Source organism: Grosmannia clavigera (genome assembly GCF_000143105.1).
Source record: "Grosmannia clavigera kw1407 unplaced genomic scaffold GCSC_113, whole genome shotgun sequence".
Lineage (NCBI taxonomy): Eukaryota > Fungi > Ascomycota > Sordariomycetes > Ophiostomatales > Ophiostomataceae > Leptographium > Leptographium clavigerum.
In genome coordinates, this window is record NW_014040831.1 from 1,571,684 (window position 1) to 1,592,283 (window position 20,600).

The following is a 20,600-nucleotide window of genomic DNA, read 5'->3' on the forward strand; positions in this document are numbered from 1 at the left end:
TCTACTGGACAGCAGCCGATCGAGCTGCCGCAACCGTGCCTCTTCGGTCGAGACAACAGCCAGCCGGCCACCCCACAGCCCAATGGTCCTGCGCAAGCCGCTGTTGCGCATCCCCTTCACCGACGTCCTGCCAGCGCCGCACATCCTCCCTCGCCATGCCACGACACCGGCAGCGGCGGTGGCAGCTCTCGGTGCGTTTTTGACGGCGCCACCACCACCAGGCCTGCCGCAGGCCACCGTGGCCATCACGGGCGCCGGCCTCTCGGTGGCCAGCGGGCTGGCCGACTACCGCGGCGCCAACGGGACGTATCGCGTCAACAAGACGTACCGCGCCATCTACCATCACGAGTTCATCGCCAGCCACGAAGCCCGCAAGCGTTACTGGGCCCGCAGCTTCCTCGGCTGGTCCACGCTGCGCAAGGCCGCCCCGAACGCGGCCCACTACGCCGTGCGCGACCTCGGCCGTCTCGGCTACCTGCACGCGGTCGTGACCCAGAACGTCGACTCGTTTCACCGTCTTGCCCACTCGCAGCGCCCGGCCACGGTCGAGCTGCACGGCTACCTTCGCGCCACCGTCTGCACGTCGTGCTTCCGCGAGTTCTCTCGCGACGCCTTCCAAGACGACCTGGCCCGCCTAAATCCTGTCTGGGCCGCCTTTCTGGTCGAGGCCATCGCCTCAGGCGCCCTCCAGCCGGACAAGGCCGAGCAGGCCGACAGTAGCCACAGCAGCCGCAGCAGCCGCGTGTTTCGCAGCATCCGCAGCAACCCCGACGGCGACGTCGACGTGCCGGGCGCCCCGTACACCACCTTCCGTTACCCGGCCTGCCCACATTGTCTCGCACAGCCGCCGATGGCCAAGGATGGCTCCCGACAGGCTGTCGAGGTCGGCAATGACGGCGCCTGGATGCCCCCTCGCAGCGGCGGCCGTGGTGCTGGCATCTTGAAGCCTGCTGTCGTCATGTTCGGCGAGAACATCGCCCCGGCCGTCAAGCACGCTGCCGAGGCCGCCGTCGACCAAGCTGGCCGCTTGTTGGTGCTGGCCACCTCACTCGCCACCTACTCGGCCTGGCGCCTGGCCAAGCGCGCTAGAGACCGCGGCATGCCCATTGCCATTGTCAACATGGGCGGCGTCCGTGGCGAGGAGGCCTTCTTCGACAGCGTCGGCCTCGACCAGGACGGCTCGCAGGGCGTCCGTGTCGAGATGTCGACGGACAGCCTGCTGCCGATGCTCGTAGATGAGCTTCAGAGAACGGCACGCAAGAACAGCCCGGCAGCTTCGGAAGACGACGGTCGCGGCGCTGACTGTTCCGATCCGGCCTTGTTCAGAGACATGCTCTCATAAACCCTTCGGAGACATAGATATAGGGAAAATAGGACAAGAAAAAAGGGGAAACACAAAAATAAAAATTAGAAACAAGGAGATAGAAACACGAGCGGCGATCCATTCCTTCGCCTGTCCTGCCTTTTCGTTCGTCAGGCTCCAGATTCCGGTCGGTTTCAGTAGAAGCTCGTGATTGACGCGCCCTTTGTCGGCGGCACTATGGCGATGGGTTCTGGCGCGGCATTGATGACCGGCTCTTTGCTTGCAGCCTTTTTGTTCTGCTGCCGCTTCGAGACATCGTCGCGCTCAATCTCCCGCAGCGCTGCTTCCCATCCGGCCTCCTGTGACGGATCGTCTGTGCCCAGAACCCGCTCCACGTCCACGTCCTCGCCCTTTTGGACCCGCTCCAGCACCTCCCGCAGCAGTCCGATCTTGACCTCGGACTGGCGCATAAACCCGTCAAAGCCCTTCTTCAGCGAGATCATCTGGATCGACATGGAGCCGATGCACAGGAAGATGGCAATGTAAAACGTCGCCGGATTCCATTCCCTCGACCACCACGGCGTGGCAGCCACCTTGACGACCGACTCGACCGCCTGCGCCTCCGGAGACCGCCGGAGCGGCTTCGGCACGATTGCCTTCCAGAACGACGGCTGCAGCAGCGTCGGAAGCGAGCTGGCGCGTCGAAGTCCCAACAGTTGCTGACTCCTGCATGCTACCGCCTGCGTCGGAACTGCGCGGCGCACCGCTACCGCACGCAGTCCTCGAGCCACTGTGCCGTTCATGGTTGTGCGATTGTCGTTGGCGTGCGTATCGTACAAATTGTCTCGACTGTTAGAATGCGGAAACAGATTCGCGCAAGTTCCAAAAATTTCGAGCGTGGGGTTCACTGTTGCTGGGTCAACACTAGGCTAGTATTTTTCCGCCCAGGGAAACAACGAATTGACACCTGCCAAAAGTTGTGTGCCTCCGCTGATATACGCCGCTTGCTAATGAGCGTCAGCCTCGTTTTGCACAGCCCTTGTTCTGCCACATCTTGAACTTTTTCTTAATGCATTTGCCCTTTATACCATACATTTTGGCTGTTTTGCGGAGCTGTTCATAGACCGGTTCGGCAATGTTATGATTATCGGGATCAGAATCCATTCATGAATGACCTTCCAGCGCTCTCTTTCTCCCCTGCCTCTCGACTCTGACCCTCTGTATTCTTTCTTCAGCCACCCTCTTTGCTCTCTTGCTGCCTCTTTCCCGCATGGCTTCCTTACAGCAGCAGGCCGACGCGATCCGTACGGCTGTCGCCTCGTGCTCAACCTGCACACCTGCCACCGTTGTCTCCCTCAAGTCCCTCCTTCTCCCACCAACAGAATCCGACCTAAAACCGATCTCATCTTCGGCAAGGACGACATCACGAGCCGCACAATCGCGACCAAACACGGCCAGCGGCCCCTCCAGGCCCGGCACTGCCGCGGCAAAACGACGGCCGGCTGCACGGCCAGCCGACGAGACACGTGCCGAGCAGCTCGCGCCCAAGGAAAAGGCCCAGCTCGCCACTCATGTCGTCAATGCCACGCTGAAAGCCCTCACCGAAGCCTCGAAGCCGCGAACACCACCGACGCCAGCGCCAAAGCCAGCCGCAGCCGGCGACGACGATGCTGCACCGCCCAAGACTGCCATAACCGGACGGTTACGAAGGTCCATGTCCGCACCCTTGATACCACTGCAGCCGCGTGCTTTCAACCGCGTCGTGACCTCGCCGACAAAGTCGTCCCTCACAGCCGCACAGCCGAACGCATCCGCGAACAGCCACGGACCCTATCTCGCCACGGTCGAGTGCGCCCGCGTCGCCTTTCTGACGCTGCGGACGGTGCAGGATGCCGGCCAGGTCACGTTGCCCGACCTCCAGCTCGAGGCTGGCATGTCTTCGTTTGTCGCCAAGCTCATCGGCTTGGGGATGCTGGACCAGGCCTGCCGTGAGCTGCGTGTCCTCAAAGGCCGTCTCACCGGACGTCTGGAGGAACGGTCTTCGCGCACTACATCAAGATCGGCCGTGACTACATCGAATGCGACGAAAACCACCAGGCCGAGGGAAACGAAAGAGACGTCTGCTGTTGCTGCTACTTCAGAGTCGCCAAGCGACCTTTTAGACTATGGGGATGTGGCGGGAACCACCACCCCCGCTCTGCGTCTGGTTGTGGCTTCGCAGCTGCAGGCCCTCCGTATACTCGTTGCCCTGAAGAAGCCGTCGCACGTGGACGCCTCACTCATTTTCCTACGGCGTAGCTCCAGATCCTCGGCTCTACACACCGTGCTGCGCTGCGTCAAGGCGGAGGCAACACTTCCGGCCGAGCAGCAGAAGGCATTGCGACAACTCGAGACGCTTTCCCAGCTGCTCTTGGCTCTGACACCCAGCATCGCCAGCAAAGACGACTCGTCCGCCCTGGAACCGAAGCTCAGCATCGCACCATCTGCTGCATTGGAGCTCCAGGTACTCAGTCTGGAGGCAAGACTGTGCCATTGGAGGCTCTCGGCGCAAGCAAAGCATGATGCAGACAAAGACATCGTGTCGCCGTTCGCCCGGTGCCTGTCGACCTACGCTCGACGATGTCGCTCAGCAGGCAAGCTGTCGTACTCGTTCTGTCGGCGGTGCTTCGACCATGCCGAAGAGCTCTTGGCCACCGACAAACACACCATCTCGAGAACGTCCAAGTCTCCGCTGGCAAGCATCTACCAGACCCTCAGTGCGACAGCACGCGAGACCGGCCATCTGGACGACGCCATCCACTGGGCTTCAGAATATCGTGGCCTTCTGACTGCCAGCGAGGATTCGGCCGCTCGGCGCTGCTCGGCTGCAGCACTGCTGCTTTCTCTGCAGCTGAAAAAGCCCGAGGCACATCTGCAAAGCAGCCATGCACTATTAACCGACGTTCTCGAGTCCGTCAAAGGATCGCTGAAGGGCGATACTGTCGAGCTGGAGGAGCTGCTTGTGAATGTGTGTCTGGTCCGGAAGGCGGCTATGAATCTGCTGATCAGCCAAGGCAAGAAGGACACTGGCGACAGCAGTACTAACATCGTGCCTGAGTCAACTCAGCGGCTGATGGAGACGTTCATCCACCAGTGCCCTCGGTTCTGTCTCCGATGGCTCGGCAAGCCTCCGGCGGCTAAGAGCTGCACCAAAGACTTTCTGCGATACGAGCAGCGCCGACAGCTTCTTTCACAATCGATTCGCCCGACGCTGGACTCGGCTTTTGTCGTCACCAAGACGATGATTGAGGAAAGCCGCATGGTCTGGGACCAATTGGACGCCGTGCTCGGCGACTCTCTGACCGTCCTCGAGTACCTAGGCGACCTCAAATCCACGGCCGACGCAGCCTCGTCTTATTACGTCAAGATCTCCCATTTCTACTACCTCAACTACAACGCCCTGCGCAAAGCAAAAGAGTCGGAGCTGGATGCCCTCAAGGCGCTTCGGAGAGCGGTCGACTGTGTCAAGCACCGGTCTGCTGCCGAGAAGGAAAGGGCACATCTCATTCCCAAACTCGAGCGGCTGGGAGATATGTGCAAGTCCACGGGTCAAATTGGTGAGGGCCTAGGCGCCTTTCAGTCGATTCGATCGTCTCTGGTAGACGACGGGGTCCTGGCTCAGACGGTAACGTTGCTGAAAACCCAGCCCCCCAGCCTTGCTTGGACGGCCAACAGTCAGGTCGAGACGCTGTCGCGTGCGCTCATCACTATTTCTCGACTGGAGCAGGTGCAGATGGACTGGACGGGCGGCCTGGAGGAAGAAGAGCGAGCAGCCGTGCTGGAGCATGAGCTGCACTTCATCTGTCTCGGCGGCAGCAGCTCCAAGAGCTCTTCGCAGCGGATCACCCTGACACAGCCCTGTGTCGAATCCCTCCTTCGAATCTACTACCCCACGCGCTTTCCAATTCGAAGGCTGCGGACTCTCCTCCGACTCGTCTCGGTCAACATCGACACGCCAGAGGTGCTGGCGGACATCCAGCCCCAGCTGACAGCCGTCCTGGGCCTTGTCAGCGGTCAGGGTCTAGGAGACGATGAAACACTCGCGGGCTACTTGCCTCATTACCAAGCACTAGCCAACTCCCTGTCCGGCTTTGGGGAGGGCTACTCTGACGTTCCAGGACTGGAGTCGTGTCTCGCAACGTGGAGGTCTCTCCTGGCTTCTAGGCCGACAAGGGCAGACCTAGAGCAGGTGATCGACAGCATCTCGGACCTCCAAATGCACCTGCAATCCGTTGCTGAGTTCATGCGTGCGATGGGCCGGGACGCCATTCTCACCCAAGTACTGGAACTGTCTTCACGTCTCTGCAGCATTTCATCCGACGGGTACCGGCGCCTCCAGATATCCAATGACACCTTGCTAGCATCGCACTACGTCCGCATAGGGGAGAGCCTGAAGGCAGAGCAGATCCTAGGGAGTGTCAGCAGCCATATCGAACAGGGGTCCCAGGCACCCGAACTGGTAGAAACGGTGGCAAACTTCCACCTGTCCTTCGCCGAATACCTGATTGCCGTGGGCCGTCTCGACGAAGCGTGGGTTACTCTGTAGGCTGATGGGGAGAGGTCCGGACGAGAGCTAACTGCCGTTTCATCATGCAGACACCATCACTTGGTAGAGGTTAAGCCGTCTGCGGCCGACGCAACGACAAAGTCTGACGGGCCACACAGAAGAACAAGAATACTCGGGGCCCGTGCCTCGATGTTGCAGTCGATTCTTGCGTTGGAGAGAGGGGACGCGGATCTGGCTTTGCAAAGCGCAAGAAGTGGCGTCCGCATGCTATTTCACGATTGGAGCCGGTTAGAGAAGGCGATGCTGCTGAAGAACGAGGACGGAAGCGTGAACATGTCGGTGGCATCCGAAGACGTGTCGACCGTTTCTGTCACAGGATCGCGAACAGCTGCATCGCCCGAGTTTTGGACGCTCTTCCACCCACTGTTCGATGGCATGATGCGTCTTTCGTCCATCTATGCCCACCTCGGCATGTTCCAGGAGACGGTCTACTATGCCGAGCAAGCACAGAAGATAGCGACGGCAACGAACGGCGCTCTGTGCTTGGCCCAGTCTGAGGCCTGGCTGAGCAGCGTCTGGCTCCGAGCCAGCAAGCCAGACCGGTCTTCGGAGCTGGCTGCCGTCGCACGTTCTCGGATGGCTAAGATCGACCAGACTGGCCGAAAGGCAGCGTTGGCCTGCGAGCTCGGCGGCTTGTTCCGCGAGATCAAGGACGAAGAAGGGGAGACGGAGATGATCCGACTGGCCGAGGCCATCATCGAGCACATGTCTGATGGCTCTGGCACAGCCGCGATGCCAGAGGCAGACGTGGTGGTAGGGAAGACGACCAGGGCGACGACAGCACGAAGGGCAAAGACAGCCGTGGCCACGAAACCGGCGACAGCCACCAGCCGCCGCAAGGCGGCAGCGAAGTCAACGAAGAAGGCAGTCGACGCGCCAGCGCCTGTTCCTGCCGTCGGGGCCGTGGCCGAAAATGCAGCAGTGGTGGGACTCCGAGATGCAGTGCTGCTGAACCAGGCCATGTCGCTCTTGAACAACAAGGACTGGTCAGCGGCATTGGCGATTCTGCAGGCATCATCAGCAGGATCGGATGTCTGCACTCTGCCCAAGACGCGGGCAGAGACACTCGTGGAACAGGTGACGCTTGCGGCTTGTCTGCTGGGCTACAGCACGGAGCAGATGGCACGCGATGCCGTCTTTTCGGTCATTCCGGACTCGACTCTCTCGTTTCCGGCCGTCAGCAGCGGCAGCAGCAGCACGACGACAGCCTCGAAGATGCCGAGTGGTGCGCAGGGGTTCGTGGACAGCCTGCTGGAGGCGCAGAGCCGGCTGATCGAGGCACAGGCCATGGCCGCTATGTCGGGCGATGCCAGCACGCTTCACCGGATCTCGAGCATGCTGCAGAGCGCGGTGATCACGCTCTCGGCCATGTCCTGGAGCACACCACGAGCGGTGAGCGAGCCGGCCTATGCGACCTGCTCGGTGGAGCTGGCCAGGAACATGACGTGGCGGCGAGAACGCAAGGCTCTCCTGGTGGAGAAGGCGTCGACATGGCGCCCCGACGCGATCGAAGAGAGCACGGCAGACAGCCGACGGTGCAGCCTGGGCCTGTCGACGGCAGATATCGGGCGGTTCCAGCGCGACTACATCGACATCATCCCGAAGGAGTGGAGCGTGGTGTCGCTGGCGCTGGCAGAAAACAACCAAGATCTCTGCATCACGAAGCTGCAGGCGGGCTCGAGTCCGTTTGTGCTCCGGCTGCCGCTAGAGAGGGCGGTTTCGCGCGATGCCGACACGGAGGTGTTCAGCTTCCAGCAGGGCCGATCGGAGCTGCTGGAGATCATCGCGGCGACCAATGCCAGCTGCCACGACGCACGAGATATGACGGTGAAGGGGGCCAAGTCGGCGTGGTGGACGGAACGGACAGCCCTAGACGAGCAGCTCCGGGAGCTGCTGGACAACGTGGAGCAGGTCTGGCTGGGAGGCTTTCGCGGCATCTTCTCGCAGCACACGCGACGGGCAGAGCCGTTCGGCCGGTTCCAGCAGACGTTTGAGGGCATTCTCGACAAGCATCTGCCGTCGCGGCGAACTGTCCGCGGAAAACGAGGCGGCAAGGCAGCGGCGAGCCGGTCGAGTCATCGGGTCTCGCTGGACGGACGGACGCTGGACCTGTTTATCGGACTGGGCGATGCCACGGCCGAGGGCTGCGACTTTGACGACGCGCTGAACGACCTGCTGTACTTTGTGGTGGACATTTTGCAGTTCCACGGCGAGCGCAACGCCTACGACGAGATTGACTTTGACTCGATGGTGATCGAGACGTTGGACGGACTCTGCGCGTACCATTCGGCGGTGCGTGAGCTGGACGGCCGCGACGACGGCCGCACGGCCACCGAGGCACATGCACACACGATCCTGGTGCTGGATAAGGCGCTACACGTGTTTCCTTGGGAGGCACTACCGTGTCTGCAAGGCTCAGCCGTGTCGCGGATTCCGTCGCTAGCCTGTCTGCGACAGCTGCTGGACGGACGGACGGAGAAGTCAGCTGCCAGCGGACACTATGCGTCAGCTTCTGCCGGGGCGTACATGCTGAACCCGTCGGGCGATCTGGCATCGACACAGGGAACGTTTGACGAGCCGCTGTCGGCGAGCGTGCGTGGATCGTGGACGCGGATCGTGGGCCGAGCACCGACGGAGGACGAGTTCGAGGCGGTGCTGCGCGACAAGGACGTGCTGCTGTACTTTGGACACGGCAGCGGCGCGCAGTACATTCGCGGCCGGACAGTGCGCAAGCTGGACCGATGTCGCGCGACAGCGCTGCTGATGGGCTGCAGCTCGGCCGGTCTGGACTACAACGGCGACTTTGAGCTGCACGGCCCCGTGTGGAATTACATGCTGGCCGGCTGTCCGGCCGTTGTGGGCACGCTGTGGGACGTGACCGACCGGGACATTGACCGCTTTGCCGGTCGTGTGTTTGAGGAATGGGGGCTGCTGCCACCCGGCTCGTTTGACAAGGCTGCGACGAAGCCAGCAGCCGCATCCAGGTCACCAGAGGCCGTGTCTCTGGTCGAGGCCATCGTGCGGGCCCGTGAGGCTCCCCGGTTCCGCTATCTGACGGCTGCAGCAGTCTGTGTGTACGGGATTCCGGTATACCTGAGGGAATGAGGATGAGGACAGGCGTTTGGAGAGTTGCATGGTAGTTTCTGGCTAAATACCCATTGCCGTATATATTGGAGCAGATTGGCTGATGGAAGACTGACTCGCAGTCGACGGCCTCCTTTCAGCCGGTGATCCTTATGCGTACTCCGTATGCCTCTCGTATTGCGCAAGTTGCAAACGCACTTGACCCACACCAGCCTTCCGATCAAGGTCACGTGCGTCTATGTAGATGTCTTGGGCATCTTACATAGTATATAGTAAATGTAGTCTGTACTCCGTACTCCGTAGGGAGTACGATACTACTCTGTACATGGTATCCGTACGGAGTACGTCGTCGTACGCTGGTCTCCGATGCGATGCAATGAAACGTCAACCGGTCCTGCCTTTGCCCTACTCATTGGCCGCAGAAAGGGGCAGCCGGCCATTCCGCCCGGAGCGGTCACCTCCGGTTTTTCTCGAGGGCCCACAGCAAGCAGATCGCTGAGCTGAGCGCGTCCTCTTCGTTGCTGTCACCGCAGACGCACGCGAAATGGAAAAACACAGCCCTCTCGGTGCCCGTGCTTCAGCTCGAACCTGGTTGCCAGTCTTGGCACGGATTGGATCGTCGAGCGCTGACTAATCGCTGAACCGAACATGTTCGCCGTACATACTCCGTACGGAGTAGTAATAGCCTACTCGCCAATGGCCTGTGAGCCCCAACACGAAAACGGAGTAGCCTCGCTAGTGAGGGGAACCCCGCCCGCTCACATACGGAGTATCTTATTCCATCTCTCCTCGCCAGCTCTGCCTGCTGCTGGCCGCTATTACTATTACTACATAGCATGTACCCTCTGTCTCGCAACACGGCTCGCTGCTGCTCGCCCTTGGATCGCTCTCGCCTGGGCCTAGCTCGGTCTCTGGCCCCTCGCCTGTTCCCTGTACTCCGTATCTCACGCACAATCTTACTTGTCCTTTTCCTGGGGTAGCGGAAGAGATAGCCGTTGGGGACGGAACGGAATGCCTGCTTGCAGTTTCCCCAAACCTATTCCCCAACCCTGCCTTCCTTCCGCGCGGATCCACTTCCTTCCTCCCCCATACTCAGTAGTCTTTTTTCTGGTAGCGTACTCCGTCCAGAGTCGTTCAGCCGATTTCGACGGTCAATTCTTCTCGATCCAACACCATTCTGCCTATGCTGAGCGTATCATTGGCATCACCCGGGTGCTCTGCTGCAACGTCTGCCTCCTGTGTATCCTTGCCGGCCCACTCCTCTTGTTCTCCTCTGCCTTTTCGCTCCATTCTCCCTTTCTCTGCTTCTGCACTTCGACACGTCTCCGCTGCCTTGCCTCCACGTCTGCCTCTCCCTCTCTCTCTCGCTCTCTCTCTCGAACCAGACACGCAGACTTCCTGCAGCCTCGACACCGCAATCTCGGCCGGCCTCTTCGACCGCTGTTTACCCGCCTGCTGTCCCATCTCCATTTTCGCTTTGCTGGCGTTGATCCACTGCTCCACCAGACGACGCTGCTGCTCTGAATACCCGCTACTTCCAGCTATACCGCTCTGAAAAAAAAACAGCAGTAGCTCTAGTCCAGACCCAGGCTGCTCGCCCAAACGACGCCTTTCGCCCCCCACAGCGATGCATCTCGCTCCTGTTTTCTCGTAAGTCGTCCGGCTGCCTCCGAGAAGGCTGTGGGCTAATCTCACGTCAATCGCGATCCAGAGACGACAACCAATAAAAAGAACCACGCAAACCCAATCGACGAAAGGAGCTACGAATTCAGACGCGCCACATCCCTCCTGCTCCCCTTTTCCCTTTACGCTTTTCCGGACCGCTCCGCGCCCAACCCCGTATTCGATTGTCTCGCCTGCCTCTCGTTGGAGGCCCAACCGTCCTTGTCCGAAGCCTGACCGGCGCCATGATTACTTTCGCCATTGTGCGTCTACAATCTCACTACTGAAATACCAACCGAAACCCCATCGCTGAGTCGAAACAAGATCACGGTTACCCTTGCCGTGACTGGCCGCGACCAGTAGATCCTGCTATACAAACGGGCCCAAGAACAAGAGGAACAAACACCGTGGCTGGTTTTCGAGGCCAGCTTTTGCAACCGGACGTTGAACTTGAACGCTGTGCTGTTTACCGCCAATTTGCTCAGCCATGTCCGCGCTGCAGCACCCGGTGGATGCCGTTGACAGACGACCGGTAACGGGCCCGGAGAGCAAAAACTCTCCGTTGACCGTTGGACCGGGTGCCGGTACTGTGCCGCTGTCAGCTGCTCCCGGTGTGACCGACCTGGACGGGATGATCCTGGATGTGGACCTTGACACCACCGCCGTCCATGCCAAACATGCTTCTGTAGCTGCTAGCACCAGTGCTGCTGTTGGTCTTGGCCCGGTCCAAAAGAGTCGTGTTGGCTCTGACATAAGGCCAGCTGCCACAACAAACATCCCTGACCTATCATTTAGCGGCTATAAAGTTTTACGAGAGGATGACAACAGCCTAGATCTGTTTGGGACACGCTCTTCTCTACCTTCTCCTTCCCAAACCGACGCCGATTGCGATTGCAGTGGTGCCGGCATTGATTCCAAAGGAGTGCCAACTGTCTTGCCCGATGCAAAGACAGTCAAGAATGAAGCTAAATCGGATGGGATGATTGCCTCTACGCTCAACTCATCGAAACTTTCAGCAACAGGTTCTCTACCGCTCCTAGGGGAGGCTGACCGCCTAAGACGAGCGAGCATCGGGGCAGCCGCTTCTGAGGTCGGTAGCCAGGACAGCAACGGTCAGGACGGACCCAATTCGCTCTTCGACGAGCCCATGTCCGACGAGTTCGGGCTGGTTGTGAATGGGCCCATAGACAGCATTGACCTGGGCGGCAGCTCTACCGCCTCCCGACAGCCTCTGTTCGCCAAAGACGACAAGCTGAGCGACATTACGCCAGCATGGAGCGAGCTGAAGACCAAGGCGGGAAAAGAGCGCAAACGCCTGCCGCTGGCTTGCATTGCCTGTCGCCGGAAGAAGATCCGATGCTCGGGCGAGAAGCCGGCATGCAAGCACTGCCTGCGATCGCGCACCCCCTGCGTGTACAAGGTCACCACCCGCAAGGCAACGCCGCGTACCGACTACATGGCCATGCTCGATAAGCGGCTCAAGCGCATGGAGGACCGTATCATCAAGATTGTCCCCAAGACAGAGCAGGATGCTGTCGCCATGTCTTCTTCCGTCGTTCGGGCCATTGTCAAGCCGGCCATTCCCGGGGTCTCGGCATCTGCCACTGCCAGCAGAAATGGAAATGGAAATGGTTCTGGCAGTGCCGCTGCAGGAGTCAAGTCAGCTACAAAGAAGCGGCTGGCTGATGAGGCTTTTGGCACTGAACTCGACCATTGGGCGCGCGCCAGTTCCAAGGGCCGTCCGGCCGATGCTTTGCGGCCACACAACCTTCTCCTGCAGCAAGAGTCTGAAGAAAACAAGCTGCTGCGAGAAGGCGCTGATGCGCTGCCGTCCCATGAGCTTCAGGACCACCTGGCCGAGGTGTACTTTGAGAACATCTACGGCCAGGCTTATCATCTCCTGCACAAGCCAAGCTATATGAGGAAGCTGAAGTAGGTTGCATCCCGTCAGTACGTCTACCATTTCAGACCCGAACTGACCAAACAGGGCCGGAACACTGCCGCCTGTCCTGATACTTTCCGTTTGCGCCGTATCTGCTCGATTTTCCTCGCACCCGAAGCTTGAAAGCGGTCCCAACTTCCTGCGTGGCGAAGAATGGGCATCGCACGCCCGTGATATTGTCATGCGGCGGTACGAGTGGCCAAACATAACGATTCTGACCTGCCTCCTCCTCCTCGGACTCCACGAGTTTGGCACCTGCCATGGTGGCCGCAGCTGGGCGCTCGGCGGTCAGGCCATCCGCATGGCCTTTGCACTGCAGCTGCACAAGGACGTCGAGCAGGATCCGCAGCTCATCACCGGGGCTGCTCCCCTCAGCTTCACCGACCGTGAGATCCGATGCCGCACGATGTGGGCCTGTTTCCTGATGGACCGTTTCAACTCGTCTGGCACGGAACGGCCGACGTTTGTCCGAGAGGAAACGATCAAGATCCAGTTGCCGGTGTCGGAGAAGCACTTTCATCTCGACATGCCGGGAGTGACGGAGAGCCTAGCTGGTCATCCGGTAACTCCACCGTTAGCTGCGGCTGCCAGGGACGACGACGACCTGGCCCCCAACGCAAAGGAAAACATGGGAGTTGCGGCCTACATGATTCGGTCCATCGCTGTTTGGGGGCGGGTCATCAACTACCTCAACCAGGGAGGCAAGGAGCTCGATCCTCAGCCTATGTGGAGCGTCGATTCGGAATACCACAAGCTGGCTATTCAAGCCGACGAAATGCTTTCGACGTTGCCACCGGCGCTCGCCTTTTCCAGCGAGAACCTCCACGTGCACGACACAGACAAGATGGCCAACCAGTTCTTGTTCTTGCATATTGCGATTCAGCAAAACATTCTGTTCCTAAACCGCTTTGCCGTGTCGTCACCCAACAGCATTTCACAGCAGGACATACCCAAGACGTTTGTTACCAAGGCAGGCGCCAAGGCGTTTGCGGCGGCGAACCGCATATCCGAGCTCCTGAAGGAGGCCGAGTCCTACATGGTTTCGGCGCCCTTTGTCGGCTACTGTGCCTTTCTGTCCAGCACGGTACATATCTTTGGCATTTTCTCGGGCAATTCGACGATGGAAGCGACGTCGAAACGTAACCTTGCAACGAATGTCAAGTTTCTGTCCAAGATGAAGCGGTATTGGGGCATGTTTCATTTCATGGCAGAGAACTTGCGTGAGCAGTACCGCACGTGTGCCGATGCCGCGCGCCAGGGTACTCCGGCCCACGAGAACGCGGCGGTGGCGTCGCCGATTTTCCAGTACGGCGACTGGTTTGACCGCTATCCGTATGGTGTGTCGAACTCCGACTTTGTCGACCCGGCGGCGTATCTGAAGAAGGAGAAGGGAGACGATGCGGTGCTGGAGCAGAAACCAGAGCTGCACACGGTCGAGCAGTTTTTCACAAACGTTGGGGCCCCCAACACAGATGGATCTGTTTCCGGCAGCACTACTGCAAATCAAACGACGACGACTGGCAGAAGTGGCGGACACAACAAGCGAAAGTCGTGTTCGCGGAAGGGGGGCGGCTCGATTTCGTCCAGGAGTACGGACCATCAAACTTTGATGGCGGACATGCATTCGTCAGGCACAGATGTGCTTCACCGACAGCGGCAGCAGCAAAATGCGCAGGTGCATAACATCAACCGGCAGGCCAGCCACACATCGATGACTGGCCAGACAAGTGGCGCAGCAGCTGGCTTCATTCCCATGACCATGCCACAGGCCGGTGTCGGCTCATCGTTTATGCCGCCGCTTAGCCCGATCACGATGAGCTCATTCTCGCACCAACAGCAGCAGCTGGCGCAGCTCTACCCATCCGATCTGCTGCCACTCTCTCTGGTGCAGCAGACCAACAGCATGATGCCGGAACTGGATCGGCAGCTTGTCTTTGGTGCTTATGGGAATCTCGACCAGGCTGGCGGGGGGATCGGGGATCAGGCCTCAATAGACGGCTTAGACTGGAATGGATCTGGGAGTGCGGACCAGAGCACCGCACAAGCAGCAGCGAACGGCGAATCTGGCAACGGGCCGACAGATGGCCTAGACGCTTTGGGGCATAGTCATGACGTTTCATCAGCCTGGTTCATGCCCTTCAACATGGACCCACCCGAGCTCGGCCAGGAGTTTGGCGGCATGGCCGGCAGTCTTGACCATCTTGCCAGTATTTTTGGGAGCAGTGTGATGGCCTCTCAGAGTGGTGGCGGTGGGCTCCACCATGATTAGTCAGCACAGAGACCAGACTACGGCATGGCGCACAACAGCACTTTCGTTTTTTTTATATGGCGCCGGAGGCCAACAGACATGGGAGGGTGTACATTTGCATGACTTACGTCCAAGGTGTTCGTGTACCGGCTGGGAGTGGGCGAGGCTACGTCTTCTGGGGAGTATGAGGTATTTCAACCACTTCTTTCATTGCATATACATGACCGGTGTTTCACGGGGATAGGAGACGGACTGGATATAAGTACTTTGTTACCATTGATTCTTTTTTTCGTCTTCTTGGTTATTGTCTTGATACGACCAACATGTGCAAAGTGAGAGATGTCGGTTGTGAGCCACGCCCCTCTAAACGCCTATTCTCTTTGGATATAACCCTCGGTGGAAATGCATTGGGAGTGGCAAGTTCCGCTGGTCCTCTACGCCTCCTGTCCGGCCGTCTTGGCCGATTCTGACTCGGCCTCCGTGCCCTTGCCCTTGCGGCCAGACCGTTTGCGCTTCTTGGCCGGCTTGTCGCTCTCGGGGTTTCCGGTCTTTCCGGTCTTTCCGGTCTTTTCGGTCTTTTCGGTCTTTTCAGACTTGCTCTTGCGCCGGTGGTGATCCGACGCCGAAGCGTCCTTGTCGCCAAGCAGCCGCTCAAAGCCATACGTCGGCCCGGTCAGCTCAAAGTCGTGGCCAAAGGTCTCGCGCCGCCACTGGCGAAGACGGGCCTTCTTGCCCAGCGTCTTGCGGTCCTTGCGCTTGCGCTCCTCGTCGCGAAACGTCGCTAGCTTCTTGAGGCCGGCAAAATCGTTGAGCGCGGCATCGGACGGCGCCAACAGAATGTCCCGCGGCGTCAGCCCAAACGACTGCGGGCTCGTCTCGCGGTAGCGGAAGCCGCTACGACCGCGAGAGCCGGCCAGTGCCGTGGGCGCGTCCAGCTCCATCTGCCGGTCCACAATCGCCTCGAGACGCGCCCGCTCTCGCCGTGCCTGGCGCTTCGCCTCGACACGCTCCTGCTTGCGATCCTTGGTCGTCTTGCGGCGCTTCGATGGCTGTTCGCCGTCGTCATCGTCGTCATCGTCGTTGTCGTCGTCGTTGTCTGCCGCCTCATCCGGACCCTCACCCTCTTCGTCCGAAAGGGTGATCTGCGGCTCGGTGGCTTCAAAGTCGGGAATGATGTCGTTGATGTCAATGTCGTCGTCCCATTGGGGCTTCTTGACCTTGCTCTTGGACTTCTTGGCCTTCTTGGCCTTCTTTTCGCTGTCGCTGCCCTGGTCATCGTCGTCATCGTCACTCTCCAGACCCGCATCTGGCTGAGAGTAGTACGTGTCGCCAAAGTAACTTCGCATCTTGGCCTCCCACCGGTCCGTGTCCCAGGCGTCGTCCAGCAGCTCGGCCCACTCGTCGTCGTTCATCTCTTTGCCCCGCAGTCCGGCGGCCTGCTTGATCTTGGCCAGCTTCTCCTGCGCCTCCTCGAGCCGCAGCTTGCGCAGCCGCGTCCGCTCTTCCTTGCGCTCCCGCTTCTCGGCCGCCTCCTGCTCCTTCTCCTGCTCGCGCTGTCGCTGGCGGCTTGTCTTCTCGTCACGGCGCACCGATCGCTGTGCCACGACCGAGCGCGAATACGACTTGAGCACCTCGTTGCTCTTGGCCGGATCCTCGAACCGCATGTTGTAGGCCGCCTCAAACTCCTCGGCCCGGTCATTCTCGGACTCGTCATCGTCCGACTCAAACGCCCGCCAACCTGGACCCTCGCTCTTGTCCTCAGGCACCCACGCACGCGATGCCATAAAGTTGGATAGAAAGAGCTCTGGGTTCTTGCTCGCGTTCGCAATCTCTTCGCCGCTGATCTTGGCCACCCGACCCGCACGCGACGGATGTATCTTCTCGCTGGCCTGGGACGCCGCTTTGGCCGCCTTGGACGACGCCTTTGGCTTGATGAACGTGTCGACATCGTCATCCGAGCCTGCACCGGCCGCCTTGTCGCCGTTGCTGTCGCTGTCCTCGCCCGCAGCGTTCATCTCGTGGATCAGCGCCTGCTTGACCTCGTCCTGCTCCTGCTGGTATGTCTTCGGCACCGCCTTGACCACTGCCACGTCCTCGTCCTCGTCCCTGTCCTCGGCTCCGATGTCGCCGCGTAGGTACCGCTCCCGATGGTAGTCGCGCAGGAACATGGGCTTCTGCTTGGACTCCGAGGGCCCCGCCTTGGCTGCATCTGCCGCCATCTGGTCGATCTCGGACGGGTCGAAGAACTTGGTCTCGGCGTTGTAGATACGGGGGTCTTTGTTTTTGATCGCCTGGAGCGCCTCCGTCATGCGTGCGTCGAGATCTTCCGTCAGGAGGTAGCCGTCCTCGTCCTCAGACTCATCCGTGGACGAGTCATCCTCCTCGTCATCAGCCCCGAATTTCGCAGCTCCCTTTCCGTACTTTTCTTCCACTGCATTATGAAGACAGCTGTTAGCCAAGGACTCTGCAGTCGGGCACGGAAGGTCACCCCAGACTGCACCTACACTTGTGCATTTCTTCACGCTTCTTGTTGTGCTCGAATCGCCGGGCGTACTCCTCGTTTATTGTGAAGGACGACGTCTTTCCGAGCGACTTGGAAGTGCCGACGTCTTCTGCCTCTTCTTCATCGCCCTCATCGTCAAAAAGTCTCTTCCTAGGATTCTTGCCGGGGGTCGTCGCAAGACCGCTGTCTTTGGCACCTGCCATGGCTTCTGGTTGGCCCGCTTTCTCCTGTGACTCCGAGTCAGACGCCTTGTTTTTACCCGTAAAGGTACTGACAGCACCGAACACGCGGCTGAGAATGGAAGACATGAATAGACGTGGCAGTTTCCGCAAGCCAAATGGTTGGAAACTTTGCAGAGCTCGAAGCAACTTTTTTTTTAGTGGAGCAGCGTGGCTATCGGTGGGTCGACGCAGGTCTGATATCGGATCCGGTGCTACTGTAATTCCGAGGCAGCCCGGTGTCGTTGTACGCTAGACCAGAACCGGGCTGGCTTCCATCCGTGCCGATTACGTTGCTTGCTTCGCCGCCACACTGAGTGGGCAAAGAACATCTTGTGAGCTCTAATCCGCCTGCCTGACATTTGGTATTCCCTCCCAAACGTCCGCTTCTCGCCGGTCTCCACCACCGAACCAAACCTGTCCGAGACGAAGCCTGCACGAGTTGAAGCTTTTCTCCGACGGTGTAGTCCTTCGGAGATTCCCTGCCATTTCCTAGACACTTTTCTTTTCTCAGCGACCGTCCACTGTCGCCTTCCCCCTCCCTCCGACTGAACCGAGCGGAGAGTAATTTGGCAAGATGGCCGATGGAGCACCGAAGCCGAGCAGCAGCGTGAAGCTTGTTCTGCTGGGCGAAGCCGCTGTTGGAAAGGTCAGCCTAGGGTGATATCGCACGGTGCGACTGTGGCTAACTCTGGTGCAGTCTTCGCTGGTCCTGCGATTTGTGAACAATGACTTCCAGGAGAACAAGGAGCCAACGATTGGAGGTGGGTCTCGCTGATGCTTCCGGTGCCTTGCTTTGCCGCGTGGGGGCGCCTCGGTCTTGCTGACAGCTACAGCCGCCTTTCTGACGCAAAAATGCAATCTGCCAACGCGAACGATCAAATTTGAGATATGGGACACGGCCGGCCAGGAACGGTTCGCCTCGCTCGCCCCGATGTACTACCGCAATGCCCAGGCCGCGCTGGTGGTGTACGACCTGACTAAGCCGACGTCCCTGATCAAGGCGAAGCACTGGGTGGCCGAGCTGCAGCGCCAGGCATCACCGGGAATCGTCATCGCACTGGTCGGCAACAAGCTGGATCTGACGGACAGCGGCGGCGCGGCGACGCCAAACCCAGATGCCGAGGCCGGCGACGAAGCCGAGAGCACGGACGCGCGCAAGGTCAGCACGGAAGAGGCCCGGACATATGCGGACGAGGAGAGCCTGCTGTTCTTCGAGACCAGCGCCAAGACCGGCACCAACGTGGCCGAGGTCTTTACGGCAATCGCAAACGCCATTCCGGAGACGTCGCTCAAGAGCGCCCGGGGAGGCGTCGGCGGCGCTGCCGGAGCCGGTGCTCGAGCTGGTGGCGGTACCGACGGCAACCGCGTGAATCTGCACGGCGCGCGGGATCAGGGCGCGAAGGAGGGTTGTGCCTGCTGAGGCTGAGGCTGGCCGAGATGGAGTGCGCGTGCAGGCAAGCGAGGAGCTGGCTTACCGGTCGGTCTCTTCTCCAGCTGCACGGCGGCTGTATTGGTCGAGTGGTTGGAGACGGTGCTATGCGTCTTTTTCCTCGTCTATAAGGCTGTCTTTTTTTGTCGTTATCATATGTTCATGCTTCTCAGCAGCTATTTCACAACATTGCTATTTTTCGAGCTCGCGCCTAACCCATGGCGCCTTGCCCCTGTGCGCACCATAAGGAGGTCGATAAAGTACGAGTACGAGTAGTTTGACGAGGCCCTGGAGTTTCAAGTTGTGCCTGCTTTGTGCCTGCCTTGTGCCTCATTTTGGGACTAAAAGGTGATGCACGGAAGAAGCGGCAAGGCCGTCTCGTACGAGGTACATACTCAATAGCGATAGATAGCGTGTAATACGAAGTACCGATACCGTGTCGTTCCAAACGTATTCTGGCCAGTCGCACTGGGTCTCACCTACCTCATGACATTCTTCCTCTCTCGTGTTGAGGTTCGCGCATTTTGTTTCCAACCCAAGCACGAAAAAAAGACCGCGCCATTCATGACAGCCATCGCCAATCGAACGCTGCTGCGCGTGCATCGCCATTCCCACCGAAACTGACGCACCCGTCGCATCCCGAGGCCACTGCCGGGCGACGGCCGTATTTATTTGTTTCTGCGCGCGCACACACACAGAACAGACAGAAACTCGTTTTCAGCCGTCGCGACAGCCGACCATGAAGACCGCAGGGGTCGTCATTCTCGTCATCGTCCTGCTGCTGGTTGCCGCCGCAGCGGGCTGGGTTCTCTTTACGCGGCTGCGAGCCCAACGACAGGGGGTACGCTGGCTGTTCCTGCTCTCTTCCTTGCTGTCTGTCCGTTTTCTGACCAGGGCCGACGATAGCTCCCGCCGCCGGCGCTCTCTTCGCTCAATCCGTTCTCCTCCACGTCTTCGTACGGCGTGCAGCCGGCGCCGAGCGGGGTGTCCGGCTGGATCAGCGACCGTCTGCGTGGCTTCAAGGCCCGGAACAATCGCACGGCTGCCGGCGCCTATGAGGGCGGCGTGCCGCAGGCCGCTGGCCGCACGCGCAATGGCTTTGGCCCGCTCGATCCGGACGACGCCTGGGACGCGCGCGTCGGCAACGAGGCCGAGGCCTACTACTACAACGAGGAGCAGGAGCTCGGGCTGCAGCCGGCGTATCCGGGCGCTGCCGGCCTCCACAACAGCAGCCGGCTCGACGTGACCAACACGGCTTATCTCGGCAGCGGCGGCCTCGGCGGCTCGACCTACGACATGAACCTGGCCGGGCAAGACCGCGGCCGGTCGCACCCACAGGCCGGCAGAAACCCGTTTGACGACGAGGCTGACGACAGCCATGTGAATCTGCGCGGCGTCAGCCCCCGGCCGATGTCAGACCCGATTACGGCGACGGCCGGCAGCGGTGCCAAAGACAACACCAAAGCCGACAGCCCAACAGAGCGGAGATCCATGTTCCGCGAAAACGTGTAGAGCGAGGACATTGTAGAGGACGACGACATCATGACGGCCGGCTGTGCTTGACGCATCGCCTTTTCTTGGTCTCACGGCTCCTCGTGTCTT

General features: G+C 59.8%; 7 protein-coding genes across 7 annotated transcripts; 5 read left to right on the plus strand and 2 right to left on the minus strand.

Moving 5' to 3' along the window:
- Positions 1–82: 82 nt before the first annotated feature.
- On the plus strand, positions 83–1,342 carry CMQ_3300 (sir2 family histone deacetylase; the record flags this gene model as incomplete). The annotated part of the gene is made up of 1 exon (XM_014319238.1): positions 83–1,342. The coding sequence occupies one exon, from the start codon at positions 83–85 to the stop codon at positions 1,340–1,342; it is 1,260 nt and encodes a 419-aa protein (XP_014174713.1).
- A 155-nt stretch (positions 1,343–1,497) lies between these two features.
- Positions 1,498–2,106, minus strand: CMQ_3633 (uncharacterized protein; the record flags this gene model as incomplete). Its single annotated transcript, XM_014319571.1, has 1 exon — positions 1,498–2,106. The coding sequence occupies one exon, from the start codon at positions 2,104–2,106 to the stop codon at positions 1,498–1,500; it is 609 nt and encodes a 202-aa protein (XP_014175046.1).
- Positions 2,107–2,573: 467 nt separating this feature from the next.
- Positions 2,574–9,014, plus strand: CMQ_3410 (separin; the record flags this gene model as incomplete). Its single annotated transcript, XM_014319348.1, has 2 exons — positions 2,574–5,872; positions 5,939–9,014. The coding sequence occupies 2 exons, from the start codon at positions 2,574–2,576 to the stop codon at positions 9,012–9,014; spliced, it is 6,375 nt and encodes a 2,124-aa protein (XP_014174823.1).
- A 2,128-nt stretch (positions 9,015–11,142) lies between these two features.
- CMQ_3757 (c6 zinc finger domain containing protein) lies at positions 11,143–14,866 on the plus strand (the record flags this gene model as incomplete). The annotated part of the gene is made up of 2 exons (XM_014319695.1): positions 11,143–12,587; positions 12,643–14,866. The coding sequence occupies 2 exons, from the start codon at positions 11,143–11,145 to the stop codon at positions 14,864–14,866; spliced, it is 3,669 nt and encodes a 1,222-aa protein (XP_014175170.1).
- A 413-nt stretch (positions 14,867–15,279) lies between these two features.
- Positions 15,280–17,656, minus strand: CMQ_3494 (ribosome biogenesis protein kri1; the record flags this gene model as incomplete). Its single annotated transcript, XM_014319432.1, has 2 exons — positions 15,280–17,276; positions 17,350–17,656. 2 exons carry the CDS (start codon positions 17,654–17,656, stop codon positions 15,280–15,282), a joined length of 2,304 nt encoding a protein of 767 aa, XP_014174907.1.
- A 487-nt stretch (positions 17,657–18,143) lies between these two features.
- On the plus strand, positions 18,144–18,989 carry CMQ_3884 (rab GTPase vps21; the record flags this gene model as incomplete). The annotated part of the gene is made up of 3 exons (XM_014319822.1): positions 18,144–18,215; positions 18,267–18,330; positions 18,403–18,989. 3 exons carry the CDS (start codon positions 18,144–18,146, stop codon positions 18,987–18,989), a joined length of 723 nt encoding a protein of 240 aa, XP_014175297.1.
- A 748-nt stretch (positions 18,990–19,737) lies between these two features.
- On the plus strand, positions 19,738–20,510 carry CMQ_3472 (uncharacterized protein; the record flags this gene model as incomplete). Its single annotated transcript, XM_014319410.1, has 2 exons — positions 19,738–19,839; positions 19,905–20,510. 2 exons carry the CDS (start codon positions 19,738–19,740, stop codon positions 20,508–20,510), a joined length of 708 nt encoding a protein of 235 aa, XP_014174885.1.
- Positions 20,511–20,600: the final 90 nt, after the last annotated feature.